A 13,991-nucleotide genomic window follows, 5' to 3' on the forward strand; every position below is an offset into this window, starting at 1 on the left:
GGGCTCGCGAGCCACCGAGGCGGGCGCTGGCAGGGGGCGGGGCGGGGCGGGGCGGGCGAGCGGAGGCGCTGGAGCGGCGGGCGGGCGCACGGGAGCGCACAGCTGCAGGGCCGCCTCCGCCCGGAGCGGGAGGCGCGCATGTCCGGGCTGCGGCGGGCGGCCGTGCTGGGACTCGGCCTGCTGCTCTCGCGGGCGGCGGCTCCTGCGGGGCGCTGCCCGGCCCGGCTCTGGCCGCCGCCCCGCGCCGCCGCCATGCAGAGCGCCGCGCCCGCGCGGGGGCTGAAGCACCTCGGGTAGGCGAGGCGGGGCGGGGGCAGCGCGGGGAGGCGCGGCGCGGCCGCCGAGAGGGCCCCGGGCGCGCGCAGAGCGCGCCGCCGGCGCGGGGAGGCCTCGGCCGAGGCTCTCGGAAGAGGGCGCCCCTGCGCGCGCGCGGAGCGCCGCGGCCAGGCCCTGCCTTTGCCCGCGCCTGGGCGGAGCGGCATCTCGCCCCCGGCCGGCGGGGGCGCGCCGCGCAACGCCGCGTCTGGTGCCGGGGGCCGCGGCAGAGCAGCCGCGGGGCTGCGGCGCTCTCGTGGCGGCGTCTGTGCCGCCCCTGCATCGCTCTCAAAACGCAGATCGGCTCGGCGGCGCCTTGCCACGGAGCCGCGGGGCTGGAAGGGGCCTGCGAGGCCATCGAGGCCCGCCCCCGCCCCGGGCAGGAGCCCCAGCCAGCCTCCCGACAGGCGGCTGTCCAGCCGCGGCTTGAGGGCCTCCAGCGGGGGGAGCCCCCGCTCGCGGGCCCGGGTTGGTGGCCTTGGGCGGGCCTGGGCCTGGCGCAGGCGGATGGTGACAGCCACGGGATGCGCCGCTGATACACCCGCGGCAGCGGGATTGCCCAGTTCAGCCGCTGCCGCGGGTGCGTCGTGCCGCGATGTCGTCGTCACAGGCACGTGGTTGATTAAACCCGCGTGTGATGGACTAGGAGTGTCGCCTGATGGCGTCTTCACCAGGGTCCGCGGCGCTGGGAAGTGGAGGCGGAGCGGGGCCGCGCTCCCCCGCCCCTCTCCCCGCGTGGGTCATCCGTGGGGGCAGCCGGGGCAGCCTCTGCGCCGGAGCCAGGCCGGAGACTAGACTGAAAGTAGTGTGGATCATCGGCTGGCCCCAAACACCTGGAGTTGTGCAGCCCCTTAGCCCGCATTCTCCCTTCCGCACATGGACGTGAACTTGCCCGTATACTGGTGCCATGACAAACGCGAGAGGAGCTGTGCTGGATCAGGCCGCTACCCTGTGCCAGAGCCGCTATGAGGGGCCCTGGGATCAAAACAGTTTGGTTGCAAAAGTAGAATTTGGAACTGCGAGCCTAGAAATAAGATTTCCCCCTGGCCCCTGACTCCTCTGAGGAGAGTAACAAACACAGAGAGACGAGGGACCTGGGGAGAGGCACGGAAGGGGAATTCGCCAAAAGCCCTCTGACAAGCCTGGCTCAGTGGGTGGCTGTGCTTGACTCTGGCCATCGTGGGACTCAAAGTCAGCAATTCATACAGATGCTGCAGCCCCCGCGAGGCACAAGTCCTCCGGGTCCAAGGAGGATTTCTTTAGGAATGGCCTCATGGCTGGCTCTTCCAAGGCAGCTGGGACACCCCCCCCCCTTGCAAGGAGGCTCCATCACCCCTGCCAAGCCCCTTCTGTTTGCTCTTCTTAACCATTAGTATTATTATTTACATTTCTATACTGCCCCATAGCCGAAGCACTCTGGGCAGTTTACAGAAGTTGAAACATTAAAATTCAATATACAAAGTTTAAAAACTATTTACAGAAAGGTACCCAGATGATATACACAAACAACATATAACTAAAACCAACTTTGAACAGTCAGTCATAACTAAAGAACATCCAGGACTGATTAAAACTCATCATGTGCTGTCAAAAGCCTGGGGAACGAGATAGATCTTAACCTGGGGCCGAAAAGATAATGTAGGAGCTAAGCGGACCTCATTGGGGAGTGTGTGCATTCCACAGATGGGGGGCCACCACTGAGAAGGCCCTGTCCCTCGTTGCTGCCTTCCGAGCTTCCCTCAGAGGAAGCACCCGGAGCAGGACCGTAGACGCTGAATGCAGGGTATGGGTAGATTCATTTTGGGAGAGGCATGCCATTAGGCATTGCGATCCCAAGCTGTGTAAGGCTTTATAGGTTAAAACCAGCACCTTGAATTGAGCTCAGAAGCATATATATATAGGCAGCCAGTGCAAGCCATGAAGGGCAAAGGTTGAGCAAATGAGGCAGCTTGCCAAGCTGCTTGTCTACTGAAATAACAAAAAGAACCATGATATGTAATGGGGGCCATTCATTGGAGTAGAGCCACAGAGACCTAGGTTCAAATCACCAGAAAGCCCATTTCAGTCTAACTTACCTCACAGGGCTGTTGTGCGGTTTAAGGATTTGGGGGGTGGGGGGGATGTATCCCACTCATGTGTGAGGAAACTGTAATGAGATTTTCTCCCCTCTCCCAGCCAGAAGGAAGCTCAAGCCATAGACCAAGAGCTGTTTGACGAGTACAGATTCAGCGTTGACCAGCTGATGGAGCTGGCCGGGCTGAGCTGTGCCACAGCCATTGCCCAGGTAGGTGGCACCTACCAAGCGCCGCAAGCCGCATTACAGGCGACAAAGGAGAACAGCCTGCCGAACCGTGAGGTGCTGCCTGGATCACCTGGCTGGCCCAAAGTGATGAGGGTTTGGAGCAGGGAAAATATCTGCTGTCAGCCAAGGTGGGGGGCTGGGCATAGCTCGGTGGGCTGGGGGACCAATCCAGGCTCCCTCCCTGAACTCTGTTTGTTGTTGTTGTTGTTTTAAAAAGGCACGATCCAGCCTAAATTAAGCACCTTTAAGTGCCATTGATTTTGGGTGCCGGGGAGGATTGACGCACCCACTTAGAATCATAGAATAGAATAGTAGGGTTGGAAGGGGCCTACAAGGCCATCGAGTCCAACCCCCTGCTCAATGCGGGAATCGGAGTCAGAGCATCCCTGACAGATGGCTGTCCAGCCTTGTCTTGAAAGCCTCCAGTGTGGGAGAGCCCACCACCTCCCCAGGTATTTGGTTCCATTGTTGTATTGCTCTTTCAGTCAGGACGTTTTTCCTGATGTTCAGCCGGAATCTGGCTTCCTGTAACTTGAGCCCATTATTCCGTGTCCTGCACTCTGGAATGATCAAGAAGAGATCCTGGCCTTCTTCCCTGTGACAACCTTTCAAGTACTTGAAGAGTGCTATCATCTCTCCGCTCAGTGTTCTCTTCTCAAGGCTAAACATGCTCAGTTCTTTCAGTCTCTCCTCACAGGGCTTTGTTTCCAGTCCTCTGATCATCTCTGTTGCCCTCCTCTGAACCCTCTCCAGCTTGTCTGCACCCTTCTTAAAGTGTGGTGCCCAGAACTGGACACAGTACTCCAGATGAGGCCTAACCAGTGCTGAGTAGAGGGCAACTAGTACTTCCCGGGATTTGGAAGCTATGCTTCTATAAATGCAGCCCAAAGTAGCATTTGCCTTTTTTGCAGCCACATCACATTGTTGGCTCATATTCAGCTTGTGATCGACAACAATTCCAAGATCCTTCTCGCTTGTCATGTTGCTGAGCCACATATCCCCCATCTTGTAACTGTGCATTTGGTTTCTTTTTCCTAGGTGCAGAACTTGGCATTTATCCCTATTAAATGTCTTTCTGTTGTTTTCTGCCCTGCGCTCCAGTCTATCCAGATCACTTTGAATTTTGTTTCTGTCTTCCAAAGTATTAGCTATCCTGCCCAATTGTGTGTCATCTGCAGATCTGATCAGCATTCCCTGCACCTCCTCCTCCAAGTCATTAATAACAATGTTGAAGAGCACTGGGCCCAGGACTGAGTCCTGCGGTACCCCACTCGTGACCTCTTCCCAGTTTGAGAAGGTCCCATTGATAAGCACTCTTTGAGTCCGATTCTGTAGCCAACTGTGGATCCACCGGATCGTTGTTTCATCTAGCCCACTTTGAGCTAGTTTGCTCATCAGGAGATCACGGGGCACTTTGTCGAAAGCCTTGCTGAAGTCGAGGTATATGATGTCTACAGCATTCCCACGGTCTACAAAGGAGGTGACTTGATCAAAAAATGAGATCAGATTTGTCTGGCAGGACTTGTTTTTGACAAATCCATGTTGGCTTCGAGTAATCACGGCATTGTTGTCAAGGTGCTTCCAGATGGATTGCTTTATCATCTGCTCCAGAATTTTCCCTGGGATTGATGTCAGACTGACTGGTCTGTAGTTCCCAGGTTCCTTCTTTTGGCCCTTTTTGAAGATAGGGACAACGTTAGCCCTCCTCCAGTCCTCTGGCACTTCCCCCGTCCTCCATGATTTCTCAAAGAGAATAGACAGCGGTTCTGAGAGTTCTTCTGCCGGTTCCTTTATTACTCTAGGATGCAGTTCATCTGGCCCTGGAGATTTGAACTCATTCAAAGTAATGAGGTGTTCCTTGACCATATGCCTATCGATCTCAAGCTGCAATCCTGCCCCTTCAGCCTGTAGTTCGCCTTTGCCAGGGGGGTCATAGGCCCTCTTTTGGGAGAAGACTGAGCCAAAGTAGGAATTGAGCACCTCTGCCTTTTCTTTGTCATCTGTTATCGTTTTGCCATCCTTATTTAATAGCTGAACCACCATTTCTTTCCTCTGTCTTTTACTATGCACGTAGCTGAAGAAAGCCTTTGTGTTGCTTTTAGCATCCCTCGCTAACCTCAGCTCGTTCTCAGCTTTAGCCTTCCTGACGCCACCCCGGCAATTCTGTCCTACCTGCCTGTACTCTTCCTTTGTTACTTGGCCTTCTTTCCACTTCCTATATGTGTCCTTTTTTGTTTTCAGGTCATCCCTAAGCTTTTTGTGAAGCCACATTGGCTTCTTCTGTTGTCTTCCACCTTTTCTTCTTGTTGGAATTGTTTGTGATTGTGCCTTGAGAATTTCCTTTTTTAAAAGCTCCCACCCATCTTGGACTTCTTTTCTCGTTAGCGTCGCTTGCCATGGGACCTTCCTGATCATTGTTCTGAGTTTATTGAAATCAGCTTTCCTAAAATCCAGGGTACGCCTTTGACTACACTCAGCTTTTGCTTCCCTTAGAACCAAGAACTCAAGTGCAACGTGGTTGCTTTCCCCCAGAGTTCCTGTAACTGCTACTTTATCCATGAAGTCATCTCTGTTGGTTAGGATCAACTCAAGGATAGCCGATCCTCTGGTTCCTTCCTCTACTTTCTGTAGGAGGAAGTTATCCGCCACACAAGTCAGGAATTTCCTGGCGGGGCCCTGTTTTGCAGAATTTGTCTCCCAACAAATATCGGGGAAATTGAAGTCCCCCATTACTACTACATCATGCTTCCTTAAAACATTGGCTATTTGCTTTTCAAAAGTTTCATCCTCGTCTTCTCCTTGGTTGGGTGGCCGGTAGTAGACTCCGACCACCAGGTTCCTTTTATTCTTTGCTCCATTTATTTTGATCCAGATGCTCTCGATGGGGCTACTAAGCTCCTCCTCCTGTATTTCTGTGCAGAGATATGTATTTTTCACATACAGTGCAACCCCACCTCCCTTTCTGTTCCTCCTGTTCTTTTTGAACAAGTTATATCCTTCAATTGCTGTATTCCAGTCATGAGAGTCATCCCACCAAGTCTCAGTTACACCTATCAAGTCATAATTTCCCTCCTGTATTAAGAGTTCAAGTTCGTTCTGTTTAACTCTCTCTCTCTCTGTTTAATTTAACTCTCTCAGTGCAATCAGTACAACTCAGAGTTGCTTACGATTGGCTGGATTGTGGCCTAAGTCTTTAGGATATACGGAAAAATGAACTGGCTGGTTTATTGGCCAGTTGCTCACTGAGAAGTCAACCTGCCCCCCTCTCCAGTGTTCTGGCCAATGGCTGTGAAGGTACTGAGCTGATAGGTGACCAGCTGGTGCTTCTTTATCTTAATGTTATTAACAGTGGCTAAAATGATTTAATAAATAAAATGGCTGAACACACACGCCTCACATGCACCACTTTCCGTGCTGTTGAAACGGCATTCGAAGGATTTGGGATCTGTAAGACTTTCTATTTTAGCTATCAGTGCTGGGGACTGTATAGGTTAAATATATTTCTTGTTATGGTAATCCACATTCTGCACCTAGATAAACTCATTTCTGCAACCAGAATAAATTGTACAAGCGAAACAAATTTTTCATTAAAAGTGAGATCCTCAGGATACCGAGTTCTTTGCCCAGCACCACAGTCTGTGGGCTTTCTGTGCTCTCATGGAATTTGCCTGTGCACCGAAAATGCAATGTTTCTCCTCTTCTCCTCCCGGAAGACATACCCCAGCAGCTCCTTCACCATCAGCCAGCCGGCTGTATTGATTGTGTGCGGCCCTGGAAACAATGGCGGAGACGGCCTGGTTTGCGCCCGGCACCTGAAAATGTTTGTGAGTGTTCTGTTCCTTTTTAATTCGGGGCACATTTGCAAGTGATGCTTTATTCTACTGTAGAGTTGAACGTGTGACTATGGTTGCTGTGTCGTGTGGTGCAGAAAACACGCATTTTAAATTGGGATGCCAGTCCTTTAGAAACGTAGCTCTGTGGGTGGGGATGATAGCCCACCTACTACTGTTGCGTAATAGATCGAAAGATGTAGAGGAACACAGGAAGCGGCTAAAGTTATACCACGTCAGACTGTTGGTCCGTCTTGTGACGTATTGGCCACTCTGACTGGCAACAGCTGTCCAGCAATCTTTTTCCTTTTCTTTTCCTTGAACTTTTTATTATTTAACGTTTGTAAAGGTGCAGCTTAATATGCAACTTATTATTTTCAGGATACAGAAATTGCGCCATTGGAAGTCATTTATGGAGTGTCTCTCCAAAATTTATGTGGCACATCAGGTGGCCACATGTTTCTGATTTCTCATTAATATATGATGTGAATGGGAACCAGAAGATTAAGGGTCTTCAGTTATCTGAAAGGCTGTCATGCAGAAGAGGGAGCAGAGTTGTTCTCTGTTGCTCCAGAGGGACGGACTAGAACCAAGGGTTGAATTTGCAGGGAAGCAGATTTTGGCTAAACATTATGAGAAACGTTCTGACAGTGAGAGCTGTTTGGGAGTGGAACTCCCTGCCTCAGGAGGTGGAAGACTCCCCTTCACTGGAGGCACCTGTCAGGGATGCTGTAGCTGGATCCTGTTTTGGGGGGTGACACTTGAAACAGCAGGTGGCTCAGTCTAGGAATGTTGCCTGCCTCAGGCAGTTCCAGGCTCAAGAGCCCTTCCAGGTGAGGAGAGCCAGTGCACGGACCCACATTTGTGCTGGGACCCCTTTGCTGCCCAGGGAGACGCTGCAGCCTGACATTGCTTTAAGGGCCATTGGTCCAAGGAACCGAGGGCTCCCAATTCTTGCCCTGGCAGCTTCTGACACCAGGAAAACATGCCCCCTATATCTTCTAGTGTGTTGGCTAATTGGCAATTTCAGTGGTGCCCAGATTCCATTACCTATTTGGGAATATGTATTCCCAGAGATATATCCCAAATGATCAAACTGAATAAGTTGATTAATGAGATTATGAGCGTTTCTACACAAGGTTTTTATTGTACGCTTATGATTGGTCACGCACGAAAGTTTGTGAGTCCTTTACACGACGTCATCAACCTCCAAGGTGTCTCCCGTGCTTTCTGACCTTTATCCTGCTTTTAGAAAGATAGGAGATAACCCGATAAGGAATGTTAATCCAATATATCAGATGTGTAGTTCTGCTATAACCACAGCGCCTCTAGTGGCTATAAAATGAAACACATAGAACTTGCCGAGAAAGGAATTCCCCGATTCAAAGCACTTGTCTGTCCGTGTAAAGGAGTCGACCTTAATCCCGCAAAGAATCCAGATGCAGAAGCCCCAGTAAAGATGTTGAATTTTAGCCTCGTGTGGTGAAGCTCTACATGGGATATAGATAGATGGGCAAAGTTAATGCATTAAAGATGAACATGATACCTCAGATTGTTTATGTTGGGATTCCTCTACTTATACCTGGCAAATATTGTCAAAAACTCAATGCGTTGTTTCGTAAATTTTGCGGGGGTTCCTCCCCACCGCAAATTTATCTGAAATGGAGGCAACTTCCAGTTACAGAAGTTGGGTTGGGCATTAGGTTCTCAGCGTATTAGAGTGGATTGCGCACACACACACACACACACACACACACGCTCTCTCTCTCTCTCTTCCAGCCATTAGAGGCACATGGTGTATATTGTCACATCAATTACAGTTTGATCCATTTTCCCATGCTGAATTGACTCCATGGGGACATCCAGATTTAAAAATTGAGAAACAATGTTTTTGTGACGGACCTGGACAGACCAGTTGATTTTTACCCTGGATCAATTATTGGGTCCTGACTATGAGTTTTTGTCATTTCTGACTTGTGTGACAAATACAATTTACCCGCTACAGCTGAATGGCAATACTTGACATTGCAACACTTCCTGGAATCTAGGGTTGGTCCGGATGCTTTTACAGCTTCAGAGTCTCCATTGCTATTGGAAACACTTATAGCAGCTGATCAGTCATATCAACCCACGAGTCCTGCATAGAAATAGTTATTATCAGTAAATAAATATGATATTCAGCGTCTAAGACAGGAATGGAATAGAGAACTGGATCGCCCCACATTGCTTAACCAATGGATCATGATTTTAGTATCTATGGCTCTCAGGCTACATCTTATTCAGCAAAAAAATACCGTTTGGGGTGTATTTGACTCCACAATGTCTTTTTAATAAGGGTTTGTCTCATTTGCATAATTGTTGGAGATGTAATACACCTAATGGTTCATTCAAGCATATATGTTTTGGCCATGCGCAACGGTTGCCTCCTTTTGGGAGGGGTTCATAACATACAGATAACATTTGTGTTGGAACGTTCTTTAATATTTAATTATGTACATGTCCTCCTAAACTATTTACCAGTTTCCTGGAAGTTAATGTATGGTCAGCGCAAATGGATTTTCCTAGCTCTTTTAACAGCCAAAACACTGATATTACAACATTGGAAGGATGAATGCTCACCTCCTATAGTGCAGAGGATTGTGGACCAACGATGCTATCAACTTTTGAATGGGTGGCATATTGGCAGCACTCGTGAATGGACAAATACACGGACATTTGGGCTGCTCTTGTTGAAGCTTGTGCATAATTGTCTGTCTTTTGTAGACAGCTGTACTGAGTGGGGGTTGGACTCGACCGTCTTTTAGGCCCCTTCCAACCCTACTATTGGAATATTGATATTTTTATGCATGTGATTTTTTTTTGTTTTCCCTCCTCCATACACAGTTGGTTTTGTTTTGTTAAAACCACCATAAAAATTAATTTTAAAAAACCGGGGTTGCAGAAGCTAAGAATGGGGCTGTTGCATGAGCCCAGCTGGGTCAAATCAACCGTCCACCTAGTCCAGCATCCTGCTTCCCACTATGGTTGGCCAGATGCCTCAGGGAAGCCCAGAAGCCAAATACGAGGGCAGCAACAACACCCCCTGCCCCCAGCTGTTGTTCTCTGGCAAAGGATGCTCAGAGTGGGGTTACCTCTGAACTTGGGAGATTCCATATGTGTGTAACACATACTTTATTTGTTTTATGGATTTATCCTCCACTGTTTAGAATGTCTTCTCGCATGGCAGCTTACAAAACATATAAAAAAAGATCACCATCCTTTTTTAAATTGATTTTTTATTGTGAATTTCAACAAAACAAAAATAAAAAGAAACCTAATTTTTTTCTCTTTCTTTTAGAATGTTGTAGCCAGTTGAAACGGATATTTTTAGCCCATATAGTTATACTGTATATAATGTAATGAAACTACCACCATCCTGACTAATAGCTGTTGAGGCCAGCCAAGAAAACACTGAGCCCTATTTGGTCTACATTTCTCTTTTGCAGGGCTATGAGCCAACGCTGTATTACCCCAAACGCCCCAACAAGCCACTTTTTGAAGGTTTAACCACACAGTGCAAGAAAATGGACATCCCATTCCTCTCGGAGTTTCCATCAGAAGTAGGTAGCCCTCCTTCCCTTCAGTAGAAGTGTATGCGTGTTAAATCAAGTTAAGAAAGAACAGAAAGAAATATATTTCTGTTTATTGGCGGTACCAAAAATATTAGTCACCAAATACAGGAAATAAACTGGACTGCTCTCCAGTATTTGTGGCTTGTAAAAATATGGGATGTGGCTAATATAATGAAGTTGACATACATGATTTGAGTTCTGGAAGATAGTTTGAGTAATATGGGTGGAATAAAACCATCTTGGGAGAGAGTTCTGAGGTCTTCTGACCCACTGTGGTGTAGGGCAATCCTAGTCATGTCTACTCAGAAGTAAGACATTGAGTTTAGTGAGACATATTCCCAGGCAAGTGTGCATAGGCCTTCAGACTAACTTCATTAATTTGTTTTAATCAAGTTGCTGTTCAGTTAAATAGTTTTGTGTGGAATAGAACAGCAAAGTTCTGAATTGCGGGGAAAAATCTAGTAAAAAGTTGGTAGCCCTTCTCTGCAACTAGAAGTACTGCTGTAGTGCTCATCCGCTCCCAAGTCCAAGCTAGAGCAACAGCTTTTTGGAGTGGGCTCTACCTTTCCCTCTTCCTTTTACGGCCGCGCCTTCATCCCCCACATAGCAGCTGCCCCCCTATCCTTGGTAAGCAGAGCGACACTGTGCTTCTGGGCTTGTGAAGCAACGACTGCTCAGATTCTACTCATGGTCTCAGGGACTCCGAGTGAGCAGATGGATGAGTGAAGGGCTGCTGTAGTCAGAAAGTGAAGAGACAAGCCAAAGGAGCATGCACAGAGTTCCGGGGGCAGGCAGGGGGACACATGGCGCACTGCAGGCCTCTGGCTGATCTCACACTAGCTTTTCACGGCTGATTTTGTGGGCTCACAATAATGTAGACTTCAAGTTTCCAAGGAAGGGGTGGCTACAGGTCCTTGGAGTGGGTGTAAAGTGAGGTGTTGTCACAGTGCTATTCCCGTAACGAAGGGATATTTTGGCTTGAGACTCTTTTGAATGGGATTCTAAACAAGTAGTATTTCCTGCCTCTATTTAAACTGTTTTTCAAATTCTTCTGGAGGTGTGGTCTGACTCTTTGTTCTAGACTTCTGCACTTTATCTTGCTCGTTTCATTGTTGTTGATGTTCTAACAAAGAGCGCAAACCATACACCCCATCTGTGCAAACCACTCCTAGTAAATCCATGTCAGACCATCCATCCATTGCAGCCTGCACCCCATCCTAAGCAGGCTCTTGTGTCATTGGCAGGCTGCGCTCATTGATGAGATCTACGGCCTGGTGGTGGACGCCATTTTTGGGTTCAGCTTCCAAGGGGCAGTGCGGGAGCCCTTTGGTACTATCCTGGCTACCTTGCAGAAGGTCACTGTCCCTATTGTGAGCATCGATATTCCATCTGGTAAGTTTGGCTGCTGCATGGGCTGATTTGGCACCTGGGGGCAAGTGAGGGGCACCCAAATACAGCTGGTAGCTTCTTCCTGTTTTGTGTGACGCATTATTATTTTAAAAGCTTAAATCCTGCTTATTTCCCCCGAAGAGGACTCACGGTGGTGAACAGACAACAACAACCAGCAATGTTTAAAACAATATTTAAAACCCAAATGAACAGTTAATTGAAAACAGTAGGGCTAAAGAGCTCTCTCCCCGCCCCCCAGACTATTAAAGCTCTTAACCAAAAGCCTCCTCCAAGAGCCAGATTTTCACATGCCACTCAAAACAGTACAGCGTTGGGGCCAGGTGACTCTCTCTTGGCAGAACCACTGAGAAGGCTCTGTGCCAGGCTGGGGGGCCTGTGGCCCTCCAGGTCTTCCTGGACTACAACTCACATCATCCCTGTCCATTGGCCAAGTTGGCTGGAGCTGATGGGAATTGAACTTAATACCTGGATAAGTTCATAGCAGGGCAGCTGGTCCCTTAGACAGCCAGGTCCTGAGCCTTCCATGTTAGGATAGCAAGAGAGCAGGCACAGCGTGGCGCTTAAGGGGTGAGGAAGTCCCTGGATTGAATTTGGGGGAAGGGGGTTCGCTGAACAAGGCCCAGTCGCCCCCCACAAAGACAGTCGCCCCTCACAAAAGCCTGGGCATTAGACCCGTGTGTACTTATAAACATTCTGCTATTCTAGTTCTGTTTCTGTTCTCTTTCACCGCTTGTGGTTTGAGTTCTGGTCAGAGAACCTCCTTTTCCCTCTTCTGTCCAGGTCTTACCTCAGCCACAAATTCACACAGGCAACACCCCCGCGCTCTCTGCCCCCCCCCCCCCCCCCGGTCGAGGGAATATGCTGTACAAGATTGTTGCAAGGATTACAAGGCAGTGCGCACGGAGCGCTCCAGCGCGTTCAAACTGCTGTGCAAGTATTACGATTGTAAGCTCCCTTGGCCAGGAATCCCTCTTCTTTTGACTCAGCAGAGTCCCCGTTACAAAGACGTACGATGTTGTTCATGACTCTGCAAACGTGATGTAGCCTTCCCCAACCTGCCCCCCCCCCAGCTGTGTGGGACCACAACCCCGGGATGCTGGGAGTCGACAGCGCAGAGCGTGCCTGGCTCAGGGAGGCGGATGTCGCGGCAAGCGCTTTATGGCTCGTAAAGTGAGCTCTCTTGCCCCAACGCTCTTGTCGTTCTCAGGCTGGGACGTGGAGAAAGGCAACCCTGACGGGCTGCAGCCAGACATGCTCATCTCTCTCACTGCACCCAAGAAGGCAGCAACGTTGTTCACGGGACGCTACCACTTCCTTGGGGGCAGGTTTGTGCCCACAGCCCTGCAAAAGAAGTACTCGCTGAACCTTCCCCCGTACCCGGAGACAGACTGTGTCCTGCGTCTTTCCTAGAGGCTGGGCCCAGCTGGGGGCTTCGGTTTTGGGGGGCTCCGGAGGAGGAATAGGAATTAGGCTGGGTTGGGGAACTGGGGTGGCGGAGGCTTGATGGTTTGTTAGCTGAAGTCGTGAACTAGGCCTTTAAGGAGTAGTGCTCGGCCCTCTGTGGTCACACAAGCTAGCTGTTGAGAGGGTGTGGGAAGGAGCCTTCAGCCCACCTCCCTCTGTGGAGAGAACACTCAGAAGTGACCCCTCCAGATCTAGTTCTGAAAGCGTCTCTGAGCAAGTTGGGGGTGGGACCGGGGTGGGGGAAGAGTCCGTTTTAAACCAAATTGTAGTGATCATCTTAGGCTAAGAAAAGAGACTTTTCAGAACCAAAATATTTTTGCTTTTTTGCTGGTAGACCTGTGCAGAGAAGAAATTATTTGCTAGATTGTAAACGATCCTGAGCCAGCATCTTTGATAACTAAAGGTCTGTTTTCCTTCAATAAAAAATGTATCACACCTATAAAAAAGAATTTGTTTTTTAAACTATACATCCAGACAGCTGTAGTACTTACTGGAGACCGCTTAGATAAGAGATTCTCAGCAAACAGACCGTGGGCCAAATCCAGCTCCTCCAATTCCTCAGGTGCCTCAGCTCCATGCCAGTGAACTGAGCTCTGCCCATGAGCAGAGAAGATACGTAGAAGTGTGCGGACCTTCTGTGTGAGATGTTCTTGGAGAGGGGTGTCCCGGTCTTGCTGTCAGCAATGACGCAGCTGTACGGACCCCCCTCTTCAGAAGCGACAGAGCCGGGGTGGGTAACTTTGCACCCGAGAGAATGCGGTCCTCAGCAGAAAAAGCGTCCAGCGCAGCATGCCAGTTGGGGAGCAAGGCGCCCTCTTGTCCCTCCCCCACCTTGCATCTACTTTTGATTGGCCATTTCAGGGGGGAACACCGAGAAGCCCTGCTTGTGGGCTTCCATTGGGCCACCTGCTTGGCCACGGTGCAAAACACCTTGCTGGACGAGATGGACCTTGGTTTGGGGCAGCAACGTGCTTTTAAGAAAAATCAGTCCATACTCCATCTCAGACTTAGTATCCATGTATTTAAACATCTTAACTTCTCTTTCCTTTTTCCCACTCC

General features: G+C 49.5%; 1 protein-coding gene across 2 annotated transcripts; it reads left to right on the top strand.

Moving 5' to 3' along the window:
* The first annotated feature begins 53 nt into the window (after positions 1-53).
* On the top strand, positions 54-13,378 carry NAXE (NAD(P)HX epimerase). Of its 2 annotated transcripts, XM_084823916.1 has the most exons (7): positions 54-293; positions 2,491-2,599; positions 6,331-6,441; positions 9,933-10,046; positions 11,303-11,450; positions 12,249-12,413; positions 12,676-13,378. In XM_084823916.1, the coding sequence occupies exons 1-7, from the start codon at positions 139-141 to the stop codon at positions 12,876-12,878; spliced, it is 1,005 nt and encodes a 334-aa protein (XP_084680042.1). In that variant the 5' UTR covers positions 54-138; the 3' UTR covers positions 12,879-13,378. The 2 variants fall into 2 exon arrangements, with proteins under 2 accessions (XP_084680042.1, XP_084680043.1); XM_084823917.1 differs by lacking the exon at positions 12,249-12,413.
* The last annotated feature ends 613 nt before the right edge of the window (positions 13,379-13,991 follow it).

The sequence above is a fragment of the Heloderma suspectum genome, chromosome 17 (assembly GCF_057233095.1).
Source record: "Heloderma suspectum isolate Gila_16-S chromosome 17, 16-S_ref, whole genome shotgun sequence".
NCBI lineage: Eukaryota > Metazoa > Chordata > Lepidosauria > Squamata > Helodermatidae > Heloderma > Heloderma suspectum.